This window comes from Rhincodon typus, chromosome 31 (genome assembly GCF_021869965.1).
Source record: "Rhincodon typus isolate 14 chromosome 31, sRhiTyp1.1, whole genome shotgun sequence".
Classification (NCBI taxonomy): Eukaryota; Metazoa; Chordata; class Chondrichthyes; order Orectolobiformes; family Rhincodontidae; genus Rhincodon; species Rhincodon typus.
In genome coordinates this window covers 5,780,577-5,805,797 of record NC_063362.1, presented here as the reverse complement: position 1 = coordinate 5,805,797, position 25,221 = coordinate 5,780,577, and the positions used below count along the sequence as shown (strand labels likewise).

Below are 25,221 nucleotides of genomic sequence, written 5' to 3'. Positions count from 1 at the left end.
CTGTAACCTGCAAGGTTAAGGGCCAGCTGCTGAGAACTGGGATTAGAACGGGCAGCAAGTTTATTTTTCAGCTAATGCTACACAATGGCCAGAATGGCCTATTTGTGTGCTGCAATTTTTCTTCTGGTTTAACTTTGTTAAAAACTGAATGTTTAAAGAATGGTGGAAGCAAATTCATTAATCTTCAAGAAGGAATTGGACACATTTGCAGGGCATTGTGGAAAGGGCAGGAGTACAAGATTAATTGGATAGCTTTTGAAACAGTTGGTGCTGGGATGATAAAATTAAGTCTGTTTCTGTGCTGTATCATTCTATGATTCCACACCCGATTTCATAAGGTTTGTTTTTTTACATAAGATATGGCTGAGATTCCATGTGTTCAGTGCCTCTAACTATTCCCTCTTTTATTTTTCAGAGTTCTCATTATTCCAGCCTTTCCACTCCGCTCAAAGTATTACTCCTTCGATTTGTGGCTTTTTTTAGTTGTGCTGTGTTGGTTGCCATGGCAGTATATGGATCAGGTGATTCATTTATGGGCCAGAAACCTCCAGCCGAAATGCATGTGGTCGATCCGGTATCACATCTATCCAATAGCAGCGACGAAGCTATTTCAGTATCTGATCCTGTTGAAAATGTCACTGGCTGGGAACAGCTGTGGGATGTGCTGCCAGAGGAAATGCTGACAAACCTGCAAGCCATGTGGGAGTATGGGAAGAACCACCAAATGGCTGTTGTTACCACTGGTCTGTTCACTTGCCTATTGGCTGTACTTCTAGCTGGGCGCATAAGGTGAGTCCTTTCTTATTCCCTCACATGCAGTGTGATAAACACCGTAGGAGGGTATGGGGATAGGCCATTTATGACTGCCACATTGCAAAATTTCTTCACCCAGAGAGTGCTGAGCCTGTGGAATTTTTTGACACACAAAGCAGTTGAGGACAAAACTGTGTGTTTTCGAGAAGGCGTTGGACTTCTTAGTGCTGAAGGGATCAAAAGGATATTGGAAGAAAGTGGCAACAGGATACTGAATTGGATGATCAGCCATGATCATAACAAATGGTGGAAAATGGTTTGCAGAGCAGAATGGCCTACTTCTATTTTCTTTGTTAACTTTAGCTGTGAGAATTTACTTCTCTTTGCACAAGGATATATAGCCATTTTGGTTATGAAAAGCTTATTTGTTTTTCCTAAAGGCATCTGGATAGGTATACAAGTAGGAAGAGTTTAAAGGATATGGGACTAGGTCAGATTGGGTTGCCTGGCTGATGCAGATGAGTTGGACGGAAGAGTCTGTTTCCGTGCTATGTGATTGTCGTACTGTATAAGAGATTTGTCGATCTTCTGCCAGCTGGATAAAGATGCTTTGCATCCTTTTTCTCTTTAATAATGAACCTCATTGTGATGTCACGGGAAGCTCTGACCTGGTTGGCTGTAGGAAATCTGCATTAAATTTGAAAAAGAACACCGGAGAGAAGTATTAATAAGTTAATTAACTCATTAATGAATTTATACAAATTAATAAAGTGATTAACTAAGTGAAGATGGCTGGGCAGGTGCTGTGCTGTAGCTGTATGATGTGGAAGCTGGCAATTCCCATTGCGAGCTGCAGGGACCACATCTGCAGGAAGTGTTGGTTGCTCGAGGAACTTTGGCTTAGAGTTGATGAGCTGGAATCTGAGCTCAAACACTGCAGCACATCTGGGAGGGGGAGAAGTACCTGGATGCTATGCTTCAGGAGGCAGTCACACCTGGTAGGTTAAGTGCTTCAAATTCAGTCAGTGATCAGGAACAGCAGGCTTTGAGGTGGGTAGGGAAAGGAGGAGCCTCAGTTCTTGACCTTGTCCAACAGGTACACAGTACTTGCTCCCAGTGAGGATGAGGAAAAGAGCTGTAGTGAGAATGAGGAAAAGAGCTGTAGTGAGGATGAGCCAGCTGACCACTGCACCGTGATACAGGAGGCCATTCAAGACGGGGAGCAAAAAGACAAGTGTTAGTTGTAGGGTCTTTATAATTCAGGGATTGATAGCATCCTTTGTAAGCAGGATTGAGAGTCCTGCATGGTGCATTGCCTGCCTGGTGCCAGGGTGAGGGACATCTGTGATCGGCTTGAAAGGATATTGGAGCAGGGAGGCAAGGATCCAGTTGTTGTGGTCCACGTTGGGACAAATAACATAGGCAAGACTAGGAAGGAGGACCTGTCTGGGGATTATCAACCACTAAGAATGAAATTAAGGAACAGGTCCTCAAGGGTTATAATATCCAGATTGCTACCTGACCCACGTAAAAATTGGTTTAGGGATAAAAAATATTAGGGAAGTAAACACATTGCTAAAGAAGTGGTGTGGGAAAGAGGGGTTCCATTTCATGGGGTGTTGGCATCAGTTTTGGAACTGGGGAATCTGGACTGTTGGGACGGTTCAGGTCGAAACTATCTGGAACCAGTGTTCTAGCGAAAAGGATAAATAGGACTCTAAACTAGAATTGAGGGGGAAGGGAAGGGGATAACGACACAAAATATAATGGTAAATAGAGAAGAAAGCAGGTTAACGTGTGCAGGAGGGTTTTACTCCATCAAAGACTGAAAGAAGCTAAAAGGAAGGAAAACTCAAGAGATATTAGTAATAGAGATGTTAGAATTCAAGAAGAAGGTATAAAAACTAGCATAAAGGCACTTTACCTGAATACTTGTAGCTTTTGAAACAAGGCAGATGAGTTAATGACACAAATTATCGTGAATGAGTATGATTTAGTAGCCATTACGGACACATGGTTGCAGGATGGTCATGACTGGGAATTAAATATCCAGGGGTATCGGACTATTCGGAAGGACAGACAGGAATGTAAGGGAGGTGGTGTAACTCTGATATTTAAGGAGGACATCAGGACAGTAGTGAGATGATATAGGTTCTACAGTGAATAAGGTTGAATCCATTTGGGTGGAAATTAGAAATTCTAAGAAGAAAAAGTCACCAATAGGCATAGTCTATAGGCCACCAAATAATATCACATTGGGGCGGGCAATAAACAAAGAAATAACTAATGTCTGTAAAGATGGTATGGCAATTATTATGGGGGATTTTAATCTACATGTCGATTGGTCAAACCAGCTTGGTCAAGGCAGCCTTGAGGAGGGGAGGGGTTCATTGAATGTATCTACGACAGTTTTCTTGAACAGTATGTAGTGGAACCGATGAGGGAGCAAGCTATTCCTAGATCTGCTCCAGTGTAATGAGACTGGAATAATAATGATCTCATACTTAGGGATCCTCTTGGAAGGAGTGATCACAATATGGTTGAATTTAGAATACAGATGGAAAGTGAGAAGATAAAATCCAATACCAGGCTCCTGTGCTTAAACAAAAGAGACTGCAATAGGATGAGGGAGCAGTTAGCTAAAGTAGACTGGAAGCAAAGATTTTATGGCGGAACAGTAGAAGACTTTCAAAGCAATTTTTCAAAGTGCTCAGAAATGTATATACCAGTGAAATGAAAGAACTAGAAAAAGGGGCAATCAGCCATGGATGCCTAAGGAAATAAGGGAGGCTATCAAATTGAAACACAATGCACACAAAGTAGCAAAGACCAGTGAGTAACTAGAAGATTGGGAAAACGTTAAAGTTCAACAGAAAGCCTCAAACAAAGCTATGAAAGTAAAGTAAGATAGATTATGAGAGTAAACTAGCTCAGAATATAAAGACAGATAGCAAAAGTTTCTACAAATGTACAAAGCCAAAAAGAACGGCTAAGGTAAATATTGATCCTTTTAGAAGATGAGAAGGGGAATTTAATAATGGGAAATGAGGAAATAACTGAGACATTGAACAGGTATTTTGTCGGTCATCACAGTGGAGGACACGAATAACATGCCAGTAATTGATGACAAGGAGACTAAGGTAGGTGAAGACCTAGAAACAATCATGATCACGAAAGAGTTAGTGTTGGACAAGCTAATGAAGCTAAAGATAGACATGCCTCCTGGCCCTGATGGAATGCATCCCAGGGACTAAAAGAGATGGCGGGAGAAATAGCAAATGCGCTCATGTTACTTTTTCAAAATTCGCTGAACTCTGGGGCACTTCCAGTAGATTGGAATTGGCAAATGTGCCGCACTGTTTAAAAAAAGGTTGACAATAGATGGGGAAATTATAGGACAGTTAGCTTAACTTCTGTAGTGGGGAAATTGCTTGAATCTATCATCAAGGAAGAAATAGCAAGACGTCTACATAGAAATTGTCCCATTGGGCAGACGCAGCATGGGCTCAAAAAAGCGCAGGTCATGTTTAATGAATTTACTGGAATTCTCTGAAGACATTACAAGTGTGGTGGACAACAGAGAGCCAGGAGAAGTGCTCTTTCTTGATTTCCAAAAGGCATTCAACAAGGTGCCGCACAAAACGCTGCTGCATAAGATAAAGGTGCATGACATTACGGGCAGTGTATTAGCATCGATAAAGAATTGGTTAATTAACAGGAAGCAAAGACTGGGGATAAATGAGTGCTTTTTTAGTTGGCGATCAGTGACGAGCGGTGTGCCTCAGGGATTAGTGTTGGGATTGCAATTGTTTATAATTTACATAAATGATTTAGAGTTAGGGATCATGTGTAGTGCGTAAAAGTTTGCAGACGACACTAAGATGAGGGATAGAGCAAAGTGTGCAGAGGACGCTGAAAGTTTGCAGAGGCATATAGAAAGTTTAAGTGAGTGAACAAAGGTCTGGCAGATGGAGTACAATTTTGATAAATGTGAAGTCATCCATTTCGGTAGGAATAACAGTAAAAAGGGCCGTTACTTGAACGGTAAAAGATTGCAGTGTGCTGCTGTGCAGGGGGACCTGGGTGTCCTTGTGCATGAATTGCAGAAGGTTGGTTTGCAGGTGCAGCAGGTAATTAAGAAGGCAAATGGAATTTTGTCCTTCATTGCTAGAGGGATTGAGTTTAAAGGCCGGGAAATTGAGTTACAGCTGTATAGGGTGCTGGTGAGGCTTCATCTGGAGTACTACATGCAGTTTGGGTCTTCTTACTTGAGAAAGGATGTACTGGCACTGAAGGGGGTGCAGAGGAGATTCACCTAAGTTGATTCCGGAGTTGAGAGGATTGGCTTATGAGGAGACACTGAGTAGACTGGGATTATATTCATTGGAATTTAGAAGAATGGAGGGGGTGGAATCTTATAGAAACATATAAAATTATGAAGGGGATAGATCAGATTGAAGCAGGGAGGATGTTTCTACTGGCGGGTGAAACTAGAACAAGAGGGCATAGCCTCAAAATTAGGGGGAGCAGATTTAGGACTGAATTGAGGAGGAACTTCTTCACCCAAAGGGTTGTGAATCTCTGGCTTCCTCATTGAATGTTTTTCAAGCTAACTTTTTGAACAGTAAAGGAATTAAGAGTTATGGTAATAGGGTGGGGAAGTGAAGCGGAGGCCGCGAAAAGATCAGCCATGATCTTCTTGAATGGCAAGAGGGCTTAAAGGGCCAGATGGCCTGCTCCTGCTCCTGGTTCTTCTGTTCTATACTTACCTAAGTGTCTTTTAAATGTTGTAACTGTGCCTGCATCTCTTTCTCCACTTTGAATAACCCATGCAGTTTTCTACCAAACACTGTACGTCTAGAATTTTCACAAACTGAAACTGCTAGATTGAGGTAACCTAACTGCTGTGAATAAACTCCTTTTTCTCGGAGAAACTATTCTTACATCTGATTTCAGTTGTGTCCTTTGAGCTGAATAGCTAAGGTTTTAAAAAAACTCATCCTAGCTTCTGCTAACCTTAATATTAATTCCGTCATAAAACTCTACAATGTAATTTTTTCCACTAACGTTCCAGAAAACCTTTAGTCATCTGCCCTCTGACACATACTGATTTAAAATCATAGTTCCAAAAAGATTTACCTACTCAATTAGTAAACCTCTTCATACACAAAAAATGGGCCAACACCCATGTGCCATTAGTTTTAAATACAAATCCTTAGAAGTAATGTATGTAACCCTTACATCTTTTATCACACTATTACGCTTCTAAACGCTAGCAAATGCAAGCCTCACCAGTCCAAACTTTCCTCTTAAGACAACCCACGTATTCCACATTTTAGTACATCTCTGAACTTCTTCCAATGATTTACTTCCTTTATTTCCTACCAAAGTCCTGCGTAACATGCATCATTTCCTTCCTTTGTTTTCAGCAACGGAAACTGAATACAAATGACATTCTACTAGCTTTCTTAATTACTTAGTGTACCTGCATGCGAACTGTTTGTGATTATTGCACTAGAGACACCCAGATCTCTCTCCATGTGAGTTCTGTAATCTCTTGGCATTTGGATAATATGCTTCCTTTTCTCTTCCTACCAAAATTAATAATTTTGACATTATACTGTCTAATCAGGTGGATTTGCCTGATCAGAAATCAAAAAAAGTACTTGAATTCAATGACTACCTTTTTTGGGTTGAAGAGTTGCGTCAACAACAGCCCCGTTCTCCTAACTCCCTTCATGTACTTAAAGTTCAGGGCTCAATATATTCTTGTCTTCTCATTCCTGAAGATGACTGTGACTGTTCATATTCTTTTAGGATGGTGTGTGTTTTTTTCTTTCATTATGTGATTGACCATTTGTAAAGCTGTATGGAGAAACAATCTAACTTGGTCATTTGAGTTAACATGGGGGTTGGTTGGCTTAGTTGGCTGGATGGCTAGTTTGCAATGCAGAGAGACACCAACAGCACAGGTTCAATTACTGTACTAACTGAGGCTACTACCTCTTCATTTTGCACCTTTACCTGAGGCATGGTGCACTTCAAGTTAAACTCAGCGCCAGTTGTATCTCTGAGAGAGCAGCCCTGCGGTCCTCTGGACTTTACTGAGTTAACAGAAGTAAGGAGCTTGTCTTATTGTAAAACTCATTTAGCAACTTTTTAAAAGGTAAAATCTCTCCTGCATGCTGCAACACATGCACTTTCTAGCATGTAAAAACAGAACAAGTTATAAGGTGCAGTTGGGCATAAATCCCCAAGAAAAAAACAAAAATGCAGTTTGCCAATGATCATGCAATCTTAGTGACATTGTGGCTGAGGAAGTTGACCATTTTCTTTTTTTTCTTATATATAAGCCATTCTTTTCTCAGACTAGTTGACACTTCAAGTTCCCTTTTATTCTTAAAAATCTGTCTCTGTAGTCCAACTTGTAACCGATATAGGGTCCAAGCTTGAAGAAAGAACAGTGGGTCAGGTGATTTCAATCACTTCAATGTCCCGGCTCATTTAAAGCTGATTTCTTTCAAATGCAAGTCCCAGGTAATAACTTAGGGATAGACAATAAATACTGGCCAGCCAGCAGCGCCCAAATTCCACAGATGAATTTTTAAAAATCTGTCGATTTTAAATTAAAAATCAGTAATTCATACATGTTGTCCCAAATTGTAATGTATACTGTCAAACTACTGTGTTGTACGTTTCAACCCGTATGCCATTCAGCATCACTATTCCAAAGATAAAAGAGCTCAATGGTTAGCACTGCTGCCTCAACGCCACCCTCGGGCAACTGTCTGTGTGGAGTTTGCACATTCTCCCCGTGTCTGCATGGGTTTCCTCCCACAGTCCAAAGATGTGCAGGCTAGGTGGACTGGCCGTGGGAAATTGCCCCATAGTGTTCAGGGATGTGTGGATTAGGTGAGTTATAGGGGGATAGGTCTGGGTGGGATGCTCTGAGGATCATTATGGATTTGTTGGGCCAAAGGGCCTGTCCCCACACTGTAGGGATTCTATGATGATCTATAGAGGAGATGAGTGTGTCTGTTCCTAATATCAAAGTAATATTTGATAGACTGTGATATCAAGGAGCAGTAGTTAAATTGAAGAAATTGGAAATAACAGGAAAGTTCTGTACTAACAGGAATCATGCTAGGTGCAAAGGAACGTTGTAGAAGTTGTTGCAGGTTAGTCACCTCAGTGTCAGGATATTGCTGCTGAATTCCTCTCGGTAATGCAAGCAGACCAGGGAAGGAACCTGACCCTTTGACTTGCGTATTTTTGTGTTCCATTTGCTCACTGAATCGTGATGTCAATTGTTCTGTAATAATTTTCAGAAGGGGATGAATGGCCTTATTTTTGTTCCTGTGTCCCAAAACTCTTATTTTCTTTCAGATGTTTTACTGCTTATTTATTGAGCATGTGACTGATCCTGACTCGTGTAGAATTCCAATTTGTAGTACAGGAGTGAAATGTTCTAATTGCTTTAAAAACTTAATTACTTTATACTTTTGGAATCTGAAATTCTGAAGTCAGTTCTCCCAGACCACCTATGACTCCCAAGTAACTTTAATGTAAAATTTGTTTCGCGTTGTTCAGCTTAGTCTGATTCAGCATTGTTTGGGGACCAAAAAAAAGCTTAAGGTTAAGAATTTGAATTAGAAATAGTGCCTTAAAATCTGGAGGGTGTGAGGTGTGGAAGACAGGAAATAACAATTTGATTTTGTGCATGTAAATACAGATAAAATGACAGCAGCTTAGTTTATTTAGAGGTAGTGCAACATGGGTTCTTGCTGATCAATGTGACGAGTCAGATGAGTGGTAATCTTTAACTATGATTTTGTTTCTTCTAACCTTTACCAGGCTATATAGGTGTAATCCAGGACTCACTTTCTCCCCTAGCCAATTTTTCCAGTGGTGGGCTCATGGGAAAAAGGATTTTCTTATAATTTTTCTGTTCTTTATTTTCCTTCTCTAAAGCAGTGATGTGATTCAAATTAACATGGTCCAGACTATCATCACTCTCTGGTGATTTGCCAGTTAGTTCTTGAAATCTTCTTCAGCCTTTTTTTCCAGCGTAATTTTTCCATCGCTAACCATTTGCCTTCTGCATTGCTTCCAGTTCCAGATAAATGCCTCAGATAAATATAGATTGGTATGAAAGTTTTGAACAGCTCAAGGATCGGAACCATCATAAATGATATATTTACACACAGAATCATCAGAAAGATTATTCTAATTTAAGTCCTTTGTGGTGTACCTCGTTTCCTTGGGTTCAGTAGGTTTTTTTTTTGGTCACCATTTAATTTAGATTCTGGCCAACTTGCAGTATTGTTGTCACAGAAGGGAATGTTGTCTGCAGAGGAAATATCCAATTAAAGAAGTTTGTCAATTTCCCCAATAATTTACTGGGGAAAGGCAGGGTGCAATGGTTCCATGATTGAGCTTGACCAAGATTGCAATTGTTTATCTTGCAATTAGTTTAAGTAACCTTGGGCTGGGTGTAGCCAGTGCTCCTGGTTAGCACCAGATAACCCCCTGTTAGGAGGGAGATTAAAAGCACCTAATTGTTAAAAAATTAATTGACTGGGAGCAATGGAAGAGAAAAATTGTTCTGGTTGCAATTTGTAGCAACGTCCTAAAAATGTTCTGAAACATTGTAGTTTCACTGAGCAACGATGGTTAAATTTTTCCATTTGACTGTTTTTGAATAAATGATTTTTAGAACTTGACAACTTGAGTTGCATTTTTTTTTCTGGTTTGCGGACATCCACTGATTGCTATTCTACCAATTTTAACTTTGTGATTTGCATTAACTTGCGCTATCCAAAAGATCAGTCAGTGTCAGGTTAAAACTCAAGCATCATTCACCAATCATCTGCATCCCTACCAACAGTAATTTGCTTCCTTCGGAACTTTCTGGCATTGGATACAATTGCTCAAAATTATGCAGTATATTCCTCCTGCAGTGGGATCTTGGGTAAAAGACGCAGCATCCAAACTTTCAAATGTTTTTGAACGTCTTCCATGTTGATACCATTGCTGTTTTATTCATTACTGTTGTATTTCAGAATTGCAACATCTGCAGTATTTTGCTTTCATTTTATGTTCTTTTCATGTCTATATGCTGACCCTCTGTCATTAATTGTGTCGTGAATAATTCTGCTGTGTGTGCAAACTCTTTAGCCTGATTTGCTGAAACCTGCTAGAATTGAGGATGCTGGCTTACAAGGTAACTATATCCTAAAATCCCTCCGGCAACAACAAACTGCCCCTTTGATCAACCTGCAGGTGTTTTCAGATGTGCCCCACTTGACAAGGCAAAATCCGGTTTAGGCAAGTGATAGATGAAAAAATGTGGTTACCTATGCAGTGCACTTGACCTGAAGAAAAAGATTACTCTGAGAAACTGTGGATCGTGGTAGCAGAGAGGGGGAGGTGTAATTATCTGGTTAATTGTTTACTCTGGGCTATTGAACAGTATGCAAGCCAAATATGTTTTTAATTTGTCTTGTAATTAAGGCAGTGTAAGTTTGTCTGTAAGACATCTTAGTCTGTGTGTCTATGTGGAACTGCACAATTTTGGCTGAAAAGTTTCATTCCTCTTTAAGCAGAGCAGTAATAATCAATTTCACCAGGAAGCAGAGAATATTTAAATGGCAAAATGAAAGTTGGTGTTGTCTGCTGCTTTTAATACTGATCCCGGCCATATTGTGTTGGAGTTACTGTGTCCGACTTAATTCTGTCTGAGGGGAAAAAAAACCATGAACTATAGAACCAGTTTCTGGTATTACGATTCCTAACAGTTGAGACTGTTAGTGGTAGTGAAGTGTGAGGAATAGATGACCTGTCAATACCATTCCTTTGCTCCCAGAAGATCCAAGTTGCTGGGAGACTAAACTTTTTTCTTAAACTTGCTGCTCAGGCCTTAACTGGAATATACACCAAGTCAGAAAGCCAGTATTCGGCCCGTGGAGTCTGTCTGTGCCCTTTGAAAAGTTATCTAATTAGTCCTCCCTTTTTATCCCCTCTTTCTCTAAACTTGAACGTTTCTCCTATTTTTGAAAGTTATTCTTATTTATCCCTTTTGAAAGTTATTGTTTCGCAGCGTTTTGTTTGATATATTTTAAAATTTGTTTAAGTTTCATCGTAAGACCTCATAGCAATTATCAAATTCTTGCAGGGTAATTCAGGAAATGTATCAAGCCTCAGAAGAGATTTACCAGACCAAAAAGATCATTGAGGGGCTTCCAATCATGTGGTGATACCAGAGAAGCTAAGATTGTGCTCCTTAGAGTTGAGAAAGTTAGAGATTTAATTGGGGGCGTCCAAAAATATAATGTGTATATAAAGCACAGCAGTTTCGTTTTGGTGAGCGGGTCATTAACCAAGGGGCAATCTATTAGCAAATCAAAGGAGGAGCAACAGGAGGGAGGTGAGATCTTTTACCCAAGTCATGATTTGGAATGCGCAGCCAGCAAGGGTGGAAGTAGATTCAAAGTAACTTTGAGCCAGTTTCCTTTTGAAATGGTTTTATGTTCTTGTGAAAGGTAAACCATGCAAGGCTGCAAGCAAGATTTGAGGAAATGAAACTAATTAGAAAGCTCTTTTTAAAAAGCGAGCAGAGATGCAGTGGGCTGAATGGCTCTTCTGAGATTCCACCACAATGGTGGAATAGAATAAAATTGAACTTAGCATCCAAAATTAATTTCCTCTTCCATACAAATAAGATAGTAACTTGCCATAACTGTACATTTAATAATTAATCTGACTGTCCTTTCTCTTTACTTTAGGACAGTCAACATGATTTTTTAAAAATGTATTTCTGTCTTTTACCGAATTCCCCAGGCTTCGGAGGATCGATGCACTGGCTTCTCTACTCTGGCTTGCAGTGATGGGCTTACATTTGATGGAGAATTACCTGCAGACCGATGTTCCTGGTTGGCTTGACACTCTAAAATTCAGCACCACATCCCTGTGTTGTTTGGTGGGCTTCACTGCAACCATCGCTACTCGGAAGTCAATTGGCCAGCGGCGATACAGGGCACGAAGGTCAGAGTCTGAACAATGAACAGTGGCAGAAATGAACTCTTGTGTGAATGAATCTGTCCTTATTTATCCAGTGGAGCGCTGTTTCCTATCTCGCTTTTCCATCATTTAATTGTTTTCTAAGGATGTTAAAGATGCAGCATCATTTTTTGTCGACCTATGGATGAGAGCTTTACTTTATAATCTTACGAAAATCAAACCTACACAACAACGTACTCTTTCTTCCATCTATGTTAGGTTAGTGGGTTTAAAAAAAATCCAATTAACTACTTATTCAAACTTAACAAATTAACTGAAAATGCTTGGAACTTTTAGACCAAGTGACAAGACTTCAATTTATTTTTAAGGGGTAATAGATCTCCTGTGGCGTTGGTCAACACGTCACAGGGTAATGTGAAGTTATGGTGCCTCTTAGTGGCAGGTAGCCTGCAGCTACAGTGTCACTGAAAACCTTCACTTAGGGAGTTCCCATGATAGCTGGTTATGTATGCATTACAGTCATGAAGGTCAGTGTGGAAAGTGTGACTAAACATCATGACGAGAGGACAGTAATGCATATACTATTTAAGGTAATGAAATTAAATAATATCTTTCAGGGATAATTTTGAACATTGTTTGGGTTATTTTTAAATGATGCATCCATTTCACAACTTAAATTCATGGTGCTCAATGATAAATTAAACTAGCACAACAGCCATTTAATACAGTTTGCCTTTGCTCTTTTTATAGTATATTGTACTATTGTGAAAGAAAACTTAGCTCTGTGTGCTCTCTCCCATTCAGAAACGAGCGATTAATGATGGGCCTCCTTTTTAAAAGACTAAGAACACTACAGACCTCAATATTGTTTCATATTCAATAAAGAGCATCAATATTCTTGATTTATACTTAATTCCAGTGATACTGTTGTGCTTGATTCTTCAGTTTTGCGATACTGACTCATTCAATCTTTAGCTTACTGCACTTCTAATCAAGTATCTTTCTTGATGGATGTAATTCTGACCGAGAAGAGCAAGACATTGGGAATGATTGGATAACTCTACCAAGTAGCCAGCACATGCACAATGGGTTAAATGCCTGTGCTTTGTGGTGTCCAATCTTTCGTATAATTGAGAAGCTGAATTAAGACACTTTCTCCCCCAGCCCCTCAAAAAAAATTGTTGCAAGATAACAATGTAATTGAGACCTAAACAAAAATTGAGTATAGAAAGAGAAAGTGAATCTGTTTGATTTTCTTAAAGGTGCAAGCAGTCCATTCTAGGTCCAAAAAAGATTACTGTTTCTTTAAAACAAACTTTGCATTCCTGGCTTCAGACTAGTGAACGGGTGATACGATGGCTTTGTTTTAACATGTTTTGGATCACAAAATATCTAGATGATTCTATTTCAATTTGATTTGATTTCATTCATTTGCAGTGTAATCAAAGTTAAGTATTTTTGAAGAGCATTGAGCATTTTCTAGTAATTTAAGCTGAAGACAGTTTAATGTTTATGAAGCAGTGTTAGTATCCCATTGGGACCATCAGTTCACCCATCACTAGCTCCAAGTTCTTCTGTTTATATCTGCTGGTGCTCTTTTCATAAGAGACAGCAGTTTCCTTAACTGTTTTGAATGCTGAATAACATGCTAATATTTCAAATCCAGCAGTACTGGGAATGCCTCTGAATGATTCGTAAAAGATATTTAATGCACGCAGTATTCAATAGACCTAATTTGTGTTCACACTTAAATTTAAAATTATATAAAAGCCGCATAGAAATCCTTAAAAATCACCAGGCGACTTGTCTTTAAATTCTTTTTGTCAGTAGGTCATTGAGTTTTTGTTTGGATTTGTGAGGTGTGGGTGTTATTAAAGAGGCCAGCGTTATTGCTTATCCCTCCAAACGTCTTTTTCAGCCACTGAAGTCTGGGCGTCAAAGCTATAGTAGTGTTGGGGAGATGATTCCAGGATTTTGCCCCAATGAAGGAATAATGATATAATTAAAATGTTTTGTGACTTTGAGGGGAACTTGATTAAACTGATGAGTGAAATTCAGAGTAAGATGCGTTAAAAATAATGTGCATAATCTTTTTATTTATAAAGTTAATTTTTATGAAGCATAAATTAATAGCCATCCTTTATCATATTGACCTTAAATTTCCATATTAAAGTTATTATTAACTGTAAAATATTGGGTTTCTTTGCAACTGTTTTTCAATTTAAATTTTGCATTTATTTCTTTATATTGAATTATTGTCCTGTTTATTTCAAAAGCCTTAGTATTCAAAAGGGTATATTTGTTTTTTCGCCTTGCCTTCTGTTACTTTTTATGCATATTGGTCATTCTAGAATGTTGTGAAATTTGCTTAGATTCAAGCAGCCTTTCATTTTCTTTTGCTTCAAACCACCTTCTGTTGCCTTGTGTTTTTACCTTGTGTTTTTCCTACATTGAAAAATATCTTTGTATTGGTTTAATTGGGTCCACTAATGTCTGTTGTCAAGTAGCTCTAGCTGTAATGTGCATGGTGAAAGTGAAGCTTCCAGGTTTATATGTAGTGGGTTCTTTTTAATAAATTGTATATCCAATCATTGAACATACTCGTTGGTTATGTGCTGTTGCGGTTCTTTGCAAATTAATTTTTCACAGCAAGCATTCACACCAATACAGCAACTCTGCTCATTCAGGGAAATGGTCATGGACTTCACTTGCTAAAGGTCTTTCAAAAATATCAATTTTTTTGATTGTGACCATGTTTCAGTTTAGATCTGAGTCATATGTCTTCGCTGAGGTTTGCATTCAAATTATTGATATGGGACCAGGAAAGAGACCTAATTCTATTTAGCCATAATTAATCTAAAATAAATAGTCCATTAGATCCAAAATTGTCAAATCAACGTATGCTGTACACTTGACAACAACATAGTTGTAAGAATAAAAGTGAAATTTTACAATTTTATTTACAAAATAGGTTCAGCCTACCCATGTAAGAGAGTTATTGAAGGGTTTAACTTCAATACAGATTTTCAATTGCGTTCAATCTGCCTTCTGTTCAGTGGCAGCTTGACATGTTCCCTTTAAATGAAAGTTTTAAAGATTGCATCAAATCAGTAGTTAACACATAAACTTGTTTCAAATGCTGCCTGTAAATTTGTGTTTTGGCGCAGTCATCAAAGACCTTGATGTATAAATATTGCTGCAGTATAAAGGTGCAGCCTTATGTAATCAAAGAGATATTACTGCTCTATAATGCTCATTTAATCTAACCAATAAATTATCTTGTTTTGTGAATCTTCATTATCTGTAAACTTTTAGCCAGAATTTGCTGATTAATGCAGTTTTGTATCTGTAGAATTGGGTATCCTGATAGTGTTACTCTGCTCTCATATCCTCATTGTTTTATCAGCAACTGTTTTCATCTATTTACTAAGATTCAACTCCATTGGTGCTCACCCTCCATGATACATTACAAGGGAAAATCAATTTTGTATGAGCTTGCAGTTGAGGGAATGAATACGGTCAAAGGAGATTTAACCCAAATCCGTTTGGAGTTGCATTTCACCTCTACCACACACTGTCTGAATGTCCATTTACGGTGAACTGCGTAACCCATTAAATCAATGGAACTTGGCTTTTTAAGCAAAATTAGTGGGTATATCAGTTTAATGCTCAGTAACTTCGAATTAATCAAGGCAGTGTTATTTGTCTCTGTGGAACAAAGGGTTTGTTTTGATGAGTGTTAAGTGAGCTTGAACATATTCTGTCTTTGCTTCTGTTTGAGTTTTGAAAATAATCGCCCCTGTATGTTGCAAATATTAAAGTAATCAGATCAGGTAGACTGCTAATCATTAAATTTGTTCACAATTTGAGCTCAATCATTGTTCTAAAGAACCACTGTTTGAAAGTATGTGGTTATCAGGGTTTGTAAAATTTTCCTTTCAAATTAGATGTTTTGCTCAACAATAAACAGATACATTGCCATTTTAGGTATTAATGTATCTAGTCAGACTAGGATGTCTGAAATATTTTGATAAAGAAACTCAAATCAAGAGATCACTCCACAGATGATGACAGACATGCTGAGTTTCTCCAGCATTTTCTGCATTTGCTCAGATTTCCAGAACCCTTTTAAGCTACCTGTACCTGTTATTTGTCCACCTAGCAAATAATATTCACTATGTTACCTAATTTGATGAATGTGTAATAGCATCTGCATAAAGCACTCTAATTATTGCAGTTTCCAAGGACTGCAATGATGATTCTGAATGAACAGTTAGCTCCAGGGAATATTAGAAAAGAACAGTGGATCGTTTTTCCTTATTTCTTCCCTGTATTTAGTTTGCCTCTTTTGTTTCATTCTTCCATGTGTAGATGAATCTATTTTTAAAAAGTTTAACCTCCCATATACTGTGAACCTTCTGACTTGAGTGTGTTGGAGCATTTTGCAGCATATTTAAACTGTGCTTTATTCGCAACTTATTTTCAGGATTACTCCCTAGAATTAAGTAACTGGGAAGATGTGGTAATAGTAGATGTATAGTATGTGAATACTATACGTAAACCTGCCATCGCTCAAGTTGTTTTTCCCAGAATTAATTGTGCATGTTTTGTGCATCCACGTTCAGGTATTTGAGTAAAATATACTGTTTCAAAAAACTGAAATTTATAAAAATGTGCTTCCAGATTAATGTCTGTTCCATGTTATTAGAAGAATACAACCTAGTTAACCATTCTTTCTATAATGCCCCTGTTACTTTTTGTCTTTTGTCATTGGAATGATTTTAAAAATGAATTTAAGTTAGTTGATAAATTAAGCATGTTTTCCATTTTATTAATTAAATTCATGAAGGTGGAGCTTGTCCCGCTAGCTGATAAGCAATGTCTGAAGTGCCCAAACCCCATTTCAAAACTGAGTATGAGATTAGCTTTAACTGCTAGGTATACCTGTCCAGCCTACTGTTGTTTGTCTGTGCGCACGCAGGCCCACACTGACTTAATCTTGCTTTGACCTTCATGTGACACAGATTGCGGTTGGCATTGTTAGTGTTTCTTTCAGTGCCATGTTAGTAGCTTTTGCTGAGGATTGCAGGCACATGCCTAGATAACATGACTCTGTGTCACACCTTTAACATACCACGGATATTAACTCTGCTCACTGATTTGTCTGGAAGTCGTTAGCAAATGAGTCTGTTTCATTGTCTTTGCGATGCTGAGCAGGTAAACGTTACCTATATAATCCTGATCAGAAGTTGGAATTTTACTCACTGATCTGTTGACTTCAGGATTTTAGTTGAAATTTGCAACAGCTGTTGAAATCAGATGCTACTAAATGAAGCATTCAGGGCTGAAGTTATTAATTAGGAGTTTTCTTTGCTAAAATATTTTTTAATAAATCTTTTCCAGTCTTTTTGTTGCAACTTTTATGTTGAATTGACTTATTCAAAGAACAGTCAGATGTTTTCAAGTGGCTCTGCATTACTCAGCTTCTGAGGTGCAGTTAAGAGATGAGATTTACTGGAAGATTCACTGTTGTGTCTGCTGGTGTTGGTGCACACAGATCTGACCTTTTCACGTCTGGTAAGCACCACTTCACCACTTGTTTTGAGACAACAAGGTTCTAATAAGACTTGAGACACACGATGAGCAATAGTAACTTTAAACAGCAAATGGGTTAACAATTCACTTTCTGGATCACTGGGTCACTTGGTGCGAGGCTGATCGAGGAATTTGATTGCAGTTTTAGTTTGCTGTTCTTGGGTAGGGAATAATTGGGACACCACACCTCACCTGAAAAAATGCGGGGTACTGAATGAAAATTGACCAGGCTCCTCCTCTGACTGTTATTTAGGGACTTTGCACAGGAAGGTGCAAGAACAGGCATTTAATCACGCCTGGGTTGACATGAGAGCAGTTGTAAGGGTGAGCTTTCAACAAGCTGTGACACCCCAAAACAGCTGTATGCTAACGCCCCTTGGGGTGAGATACTATTTATGGCAAAACCGGAGGTAACCAGTCATATTGCAAAGTGAGATGTTCTTTTGTAAAGTTTGTGTTGCCCTGCAATTTAAAGCAAAGAGAAAGAAGAAACTGCAAGCTACATAAAGGCAGAGTGAATGTCAGAAGTGATACTGGTGACTGAATCATTTGTCTGCTGTTTGAGTTAAGTCATCTTGAGATGGAAGATAATGTAGAATTGATAAGAACTATGACCCATAGACAAGCTCTACAGATTTCTGTTGGGCGTCTGGTGATGTGGAGTTGGGTATGTAGTATTTATGGAATAATGATTCTATGATTTAACTGATTGGGGCAGAGTTGAGAAGTTCAGTGATCTCTTATTCCTATGATTATAGTGACCTTCACCCATCATATCAGGAAACATTTACATAAAGGATTGATCAATCTTCTTAAAAACACTTTTTTTCATTAATACTGCAGGAACAGCATTTGAGTACATCATTTTTCCACAGGACAGATAATGTCTCCATTGAAGTTGTATCTTGCCAAAGCAATGTGTACAGCCACAGTCTGAATCTGATGGTGCCATGCTTGCTTACATTTAGTGAGTCATCATGCAGCCTGTCTGGTGATATCTGGACATCAGAACACAGATCATGGCCACCTCCAACGGAGCATTACAGAACCAGAGATCATTTAAGATCACTTTAAGTTCACATTCAGACAAAGCATTGTATTTTGCTACTGTGCTGTGCAACAGGATAGTCTACCATCTGATCAGTAGGAAGCTTTAATCAGACACCAGCACTGCTATGGTAGAGAATTTGCTAAGGAAGAGAGAATTATCTGATCACAAATCAGCATACTGGATTCTTGTTATATTTTTAGCATTTTTTCCAGGTTGTCCAGCCAGTCACTTTTATGAAAAATGTACAAATGAGATTAACTACAATGACCATCTCTGTACATATTTAATGTTTCATTTTTTTTCAAGTTCCTGTTAAACTGAGCAATCTATCAGGATGCATACACAATAATGAATTGTTTGTATACACTATTGCCACAGCAACCACCTCAGCTCTTTGAAAGAGATCGGTTTTTGTTCTTGTTACTTTTTTTTTTGAAAAAACAGGCAGCATCTTAACTTCTATCCAGAAAATACATTTTAAAATAAAGCACCTCAGAATAGGCTAAGGTTGATCTGGGTTGTGGGGGAAGTGTGGTTGGTGATGGGGATTGCAAGGGAATGTTGTTGCAGGGTCATTATATTGGTTTATTTGAGAGAATTAGATCACACTAAATTTACCTCCTAATGGGGCAGCCACATTACATATCTCTAGCTGGTAGTTATCTCAGGGTGGCTTTGAATTTGATTTTCTTGGCAAGATTTTCAGGAGTAGATGCAACTATCCGAAGTCAAATTAAAGTTGTCAATTTATTTTTAAAAGCAGATTTATACTGTAAAAGATTAACAAGCTACTGACGAACTTCTGAACTGCTTCCTACTGTGGGAAGATTGTATTTCCAAAGAAATGTGGTTTGATAACTTTATGTAAGTAGCAGCCCATGCTGAGCTTTCAAATTGGTGCAGTGTTGTTTTGAAATTTGAGAAAATGATAGGACAACTGAGCTGTTTGAAGAGAGATTCCCAGCCAAATTTTGCATAACCTGAGCAGCAGAAGTCTGAAAACAAATTGTGGTATCTTGGATCCACAGTGGCTGTGAAAGGTTTCTTAATGCTGTCAACCACAGGCACCAGCTCTTCTCCTTTTGAGTACTGTGTACAGGAAACAAAAAAAACTTGAGGTTAAACCATCACCAGTCATGTCTCTCTAATGAGAAAGCAGTCCTGTGATCCTGTGGGACTGTGGTGACTTTACTGTGTACAGTTTGATCTCCATATTCGAAGAAGGGTGTAAATCACATTGGAAGCAATAAAACGAAGGTTCATGCTATTCACGCTTACCATCCACACTTATTTTACCTCTATGTTCTTCTTTATTACCACGTGCCCTCCCTTTGTCTTTTGCTTTGGGCAGCCATACCATCTGTTCCACTCGCAACTTAGTCCCTTTGTCAAAAGCGTAAAAACCATCATTTGGATTGTCCATGTTGTCATGGTAACATCATTGGACTAGTGACCAGAGACGTTCGCTAATGATGTAGTAACAGATGTAGTAATGTAGTAGTATTCCTACCTTTTTGAGCCAGACGTTTCAGGTTCAAGTGCCAGTGTGTGTCGTAACCTGTCTGAACAGGTTGGCTAAAATATGTAAAAACCATCATTTTTTGGCCCCCCCCAACCCCTGTTCATCGAGAGAGTAGTCATACTGAACTCAGCACTAACTCTGTTTTTCTCTCCACAGATGCTGCTAGACCTGCTGAGTTTCTCCAGCATTTGCTGTATTTATTTCACAAGATTGGTCCCTGGGTTGATTGGGTTACCCTATGAATGGAGACTGGGTAAAATCAGATCAATGTTGTCTGGAGTTTACCTGCAAAACAAATACAAGGTTCTGAAGGATTTGGCAGGGTACACTCGAAAGTTGTTTCCCTCATTGAGGTGTAGAGAATATAGAGCACAGTTTTAAGATAAAGGGAGTCAGTCTTTTAGGACTGAGATGAGAAATTTCTTCCTGAGGGGTTGTGTATTTTTGGGTTTCTGTACCCTAGAGGGTTGTGAATGCTGCACTGTCGAATCTGTTTTCAGGCTGAAATGCATGGGTTTATGACACCAGGAATATGGGGAGCGGATGGGTAAGTGGTATTGAAGTCATTGGGCCATGGTTATGTTGAAAGGCTGAAAGGGCTGCATAATATACTAATCCCCTTTGTTTCTCGTGTTCTTGTGTCTTCCACTTTATTTTAAGCGTAGGGTTCTTGACTGCCTCGACACCCAAGTTTTGCTGTATTTAAATGCAAGGCAGTTGTTAGGTGGCAGTCAAAACCACACTGATGCATGGGACCACAGAGAGCTGTGACATATGTATTCACAAAAACGTCTCACTCTGAAAGTTGCAAACAAATTTAACATTGCATATATTCAGGAACCGGTTTGATACAATTTGAGTATGCTCTTAATCACTTTATTTAATGATTCGATTGCCACGTGTACTGAAGTACAGTGAAAATCTTTGAGCAGTATTGACAGATGATAAGCGAGGATGTTTAGATCAAAACAACTAAGACAGAGGCATACAGGTTACGTTGCAAAGGGAGTGCGCTAGTCAAGATCAACACTAGCAAGATCAGCATTATTTGAGGCTAGAGTGTCCATTCATCAGTCTAACAATGGCTGAGAAGAAGCTGTTCCTGAACCTGCTGGTGCATGTGTTCAGGCTTCTGTATCTTCTGCCTGACGGAGGAGGTTGTAAGAGGTCGTTACCAGAGTGCAATGGGTCTTTGATGTTGGCCACCTTTCTGTGGCAGCGAGCCGTGTAAATGAAGGCCATGGATGGAAGGTTGGCTTCCATGATGGTCTGGGCTGTGCGCACAACCTTCTGTAGTTTCTTATGGTCCTGGGCAGAGCCGTTGTCATACCAGGCCGTTATGCACCCGGACAGTATGCTTCGATGGTGCATCTGTAGAAGTTGCTGAGGGTCCTTATGGACATGCCAAATTTCCTGAGCTGCTTGAAGAAGAAGAGGCGTGCTTTCTTGACTATTGAATCTATGTGGGCAGGGCAGGTTGTTGGTTAGAGATCACTTAGAGATCAGGATAAGTGGACATCATCAGTAAATTATCAGAGGCCCTGGTGGAGTATAGAAGGTGCAAGGGGGAACCTAAGAAAGCAAATAGGACAGCAAAGAGGGGCATGGCAAAAACACTGGGGGACGAGTAGGGAGAATCCCAAAATGTTCTATAAGGATATTGAAGGGAATAGAATAACTAGGAAATAGTAGAGCAAAGGTGAAAGTTCTGTGTAGAAATGGAGGACATTGGTAGAGTGTAAAATGAGTATTTCACATCGCTCTTCAGTCGGGAGGATGAAGCTTGTAGATACAGAATTTAGGAAAAGTAGACTGAGAGGTTCTTTATCAAGTTGATATTGGGAGTGAGGAGGTTTTGGTGGCCTTAACAGTCTGGATGAAGTGTATCCCAAGCTGCAGGGAGGAAATCACAGGTGTCCTGACCCAAATATTTAAATCCTCTCTGGCCACAGGAGGTGCTGGAGGACAGCTAATGTGGTTCCACTTTTCAAGAAGGGTGGTAGAGATTAACAAGGGAATTATAGACCAGTGAATCTCTCATCCGTGGCAGGGAAACTATTGGAGAAAATTCTGAAAGAAATAATTAATTTAGAGAAGCAAGATTTAATCAGAGATAGTCAGCATGGATTTGTCAGATGGAGGTCATGCCTTACAAATCTGGTTGAATTTTCTGAAGAGGTGACCAAGTGTGTAGATCAAGGTAGTGCAATTGATGTAGTTTATATGTACTTTAGCAAAGCTTTTGCAAGTTCCTACGAAGGAGACTGATAAAGAAGATAAAACCGCATGGGATCGAGGGTAACTTGGCAAGTTGAATCCAAAATTGGCTTAGTGGCTAGAGAGTAGATCAGTGACAGATGGAATTTAATCCTGATAAGTGTGAGGTGATGCACTTTGGAAGAAGTAACAAGACAAGGGAGCATTCAATGAACAGTAGGACACCACGAAGCTCAGAGGAGCCGAGATCTTGGGGTGCTTGTACGCAACCCTGAAAGTGACAAAATAGACTAATAGGGTAGTTAAGGCATACGTGACCTTTGCCTTTATCAGTCTGGCATATATTATAACAGCAGGAAGGTTATATTGGAGCTGTGGAGAACTTTGGTAAGACAACAGTGCAGAATAGAAAGGAAATAGTTGCACTGGAGGGGGTGTAGAGGAGACGCACCAGGCTGTTGCCTGGGATGGAACGCTTTAGCTATGAAGAGGGGCAGTGTGGTTCATTTTCATTCAATCATTCTAATGCTTCAGTGTTAAGCTTATAATGACCAACAGGTCCTCCTCAACTGATAAAGACCATGTAATTCAGCTCAATGTAAATCCAATGGCAACACCTCACAAGTGTTATCCAATTTTATGAAAAAATTTATTTCATAAAATAGTGTAAAATATTTTATGAAAGTTTTTAAAGTGTCTCAACGCAATGCATTCCATAAATGCAAGCATTCTTCCTGTTCATTTGCGAGTTTGCTCAATATGTTGGCAATCCAGATTGGACTTCACTGTAAGGAAGAGGAAAATGGAAGAGAATCAGACTTCATCTTTTTAAAAAAAAAACGTTTCTTTTAAGGCTTAAATTTCATTCTGGCTCTATCAGTTTTTGGATTTCCTCCCAATTCTGATTGGAAGGCTGATGGGGATTGGTGTGAATTTCTAATAGTTTCCAAGCTGGATTGTAAAGGAATATGTCTAATTTCAGCTTAGTTCCTCAAACTTAAAAATATTTGAGAATTTTTTTTTCAAAATCACAATGTGATGTGGAAATGTTACATTTGTGCAACTAAGCAGTGCTGCCCCATCCTTTACCCAATTTCTGCAATTGGTTGCCAGTTTACATTAGGGAGAGCTGGCATCTTGACTGAGACCACAAAATCTGCATGATAAAGCGCCTAACCTCCACACATGAGTGCATGCTCAGTACTAATCTTTCTTTGGAAAGAGTGAGCATGAGGTAGCCTTGCTTCAATTTTTATATAGGTGTTCTTCTGGCACAGGAAAAGCATATCAATCTTAGGGGCTGTTTTCAAAGCTGCACTGAATAGTTTCACATTGACTTTGAAAAGCTTACCCTGAAGGACTCCTGAAACATTCCGACATATCTGTTACATGAATCTATTCTAAAGTGACAGACATTGAGTGTTTTGCTTGCAATAGGAGTTCTGTTTTGAACCACTGAAATACAGGCTTCTTTCCTGTATAGGTATGATCAAGTTGAAATCTGGAATCTAAGGGACTAAAATCCATTTGTGACAAACGTGATGGAAGGACTTCAATAAGGAGTGTGACAGGAGCCTTTCTTCGGGAAACAGATGGAGACTTGGCCCCCTATATCAAAAGTGACAACTGTAATCATTCTAATGATGAGCTCCAACATCCAATGAGTTTGAGGCTTTTGAGCTTAAGTTGTGACCTGTGTTCAGATGCTCACAGCACACCTGCCACCCAGCTTAGTGTCATCTGCATATTTGGAAATATTGCATTCAATTCCAAATCCAAATCATTAATGTATGTTGTGAACAGCTGGGGTCCTAGCACTGAACCCTTTGACACCCAACTTGTCACTGCCTGCCACTCTGAAATGGATCCATTTATTCCAACTCTCTGCTTCCTGTCTGCCAACCAGTTCTCTATCCACATCAATACATTACCTCCAATACCATGAGCTTTAATTTTTCCTTCCTAATCTCTTGTGTGGCACCTTTTAGAAGTCTGGATACACAACATCTACTGCATCACCCTTGTCCACTCTACTGGTCACATCCTCAAAAAATTTCACAAGATTTGTCAGGCATTACCCTTTTAGTGAATCCATGCTGACTGGCACTGATTCTGTCATCACTACCCAAATGCTCAGTTATTACATCCTTAATAATTGACTCCAGCATTTTCCCACCACTGATGTCAGGCTAACCAGCCTCTCATTCCCCATTTTCTCTCTCTTTTTTTAAAAGGTGGTGTTACATTGGCTACCCTTCAGTTCATTGGAATTCTTCCAGAGTCTATCAAAAATGACTACATCAGCTTTATGATTGATGTACATTCATTTCAAATCTAGAAATGAACCTAATGTCCTTAACCATGTGGATCCAGATGTTATTGTTCCACTGTGCCTACGCTTCTCGAAGGCAAAATTTGAGTCATGACAAGACTACACTTCATACTCAAAGTTGTAATCTGTGCCATCGAAACTATTTACGTTTCGATTTAAATCAACCACTTTGCCAATGTGGTCCAGTTTTTGTTTGTCTTTGCTGTGGCCATATAATAGATGGTTTTTGACCACTTGTGCATAATCCCCAAGTGGTCTTCCTGGTCATTGTTCTGAATGATGGTTGAGGTCAGTGAGTTCGTTGTTTCCATGCTTCCGACCAAACAATCCTAAACTTGTTTATGTTAAACTACATACACCATCACTTGGCCCAATCCATAAAATATCAGCTTTGCAGCTGGCTGCATTGTTACTCATCAAGGCTGTGCAGAACCGAGACTAAATGCTTGGGAGAATCTGGAGGAAACCTTGTCGGGATTCTGACTTTCCTGTTGTGATGGGCCTCCAAATGACTGGGTAAAGAGTTCTATTGAAAGATGCAAAAGAGAATGGTGATTGCCTGGGAAGAAAATCTAAGAGGACAAATGAGCATACCATTAACCTGAGATAGTGGGAACTGCCGATGCTGGAGAATCTGAGATAACAAGGTGTAGAGCTGGATAAACACAGCAGGCAGGCCAAGCAGCATCAGAGGAGCAGGAAAGCTGACGTTTCGGGTCTGGACCCTTCTTC

General features: G+C 39.3%; 1 protein-coding gene across 7 annotated transcripts in view; it reads left to right on the top strand.

Moving 5' to 3' along the window:
* The window catches only part of tmem201 (transmembrane protein 201), a 107,867-nt gene that overhangs the window by 38,170 nt on the left and 44,476 nt on the right, over nt 1–25,221 (top strand). For 3 of the 7 annotated variants that reach the window (XM_048615272.1, XM_048615270.1, XM_048615271.1), the window contains exons 5-6: nt 416–789; nt 11,593–11,796. In XM_048615272.1, the coding sequence (XP_048471229.1) occupies nt 416–789; nt 11,593–11,796 (578 nt within the window). Of the gene's footprint in view, nt 1–415; nt 790–11,592; nt 14,366–23,640; nt 23,693–25,221 lie in introns of those variants that run through there. The other 4 variants (XM_048615274.1, XM_020520484.2, XM_048615273.1 and 1 more) reach the window with 4 other exon arrangements.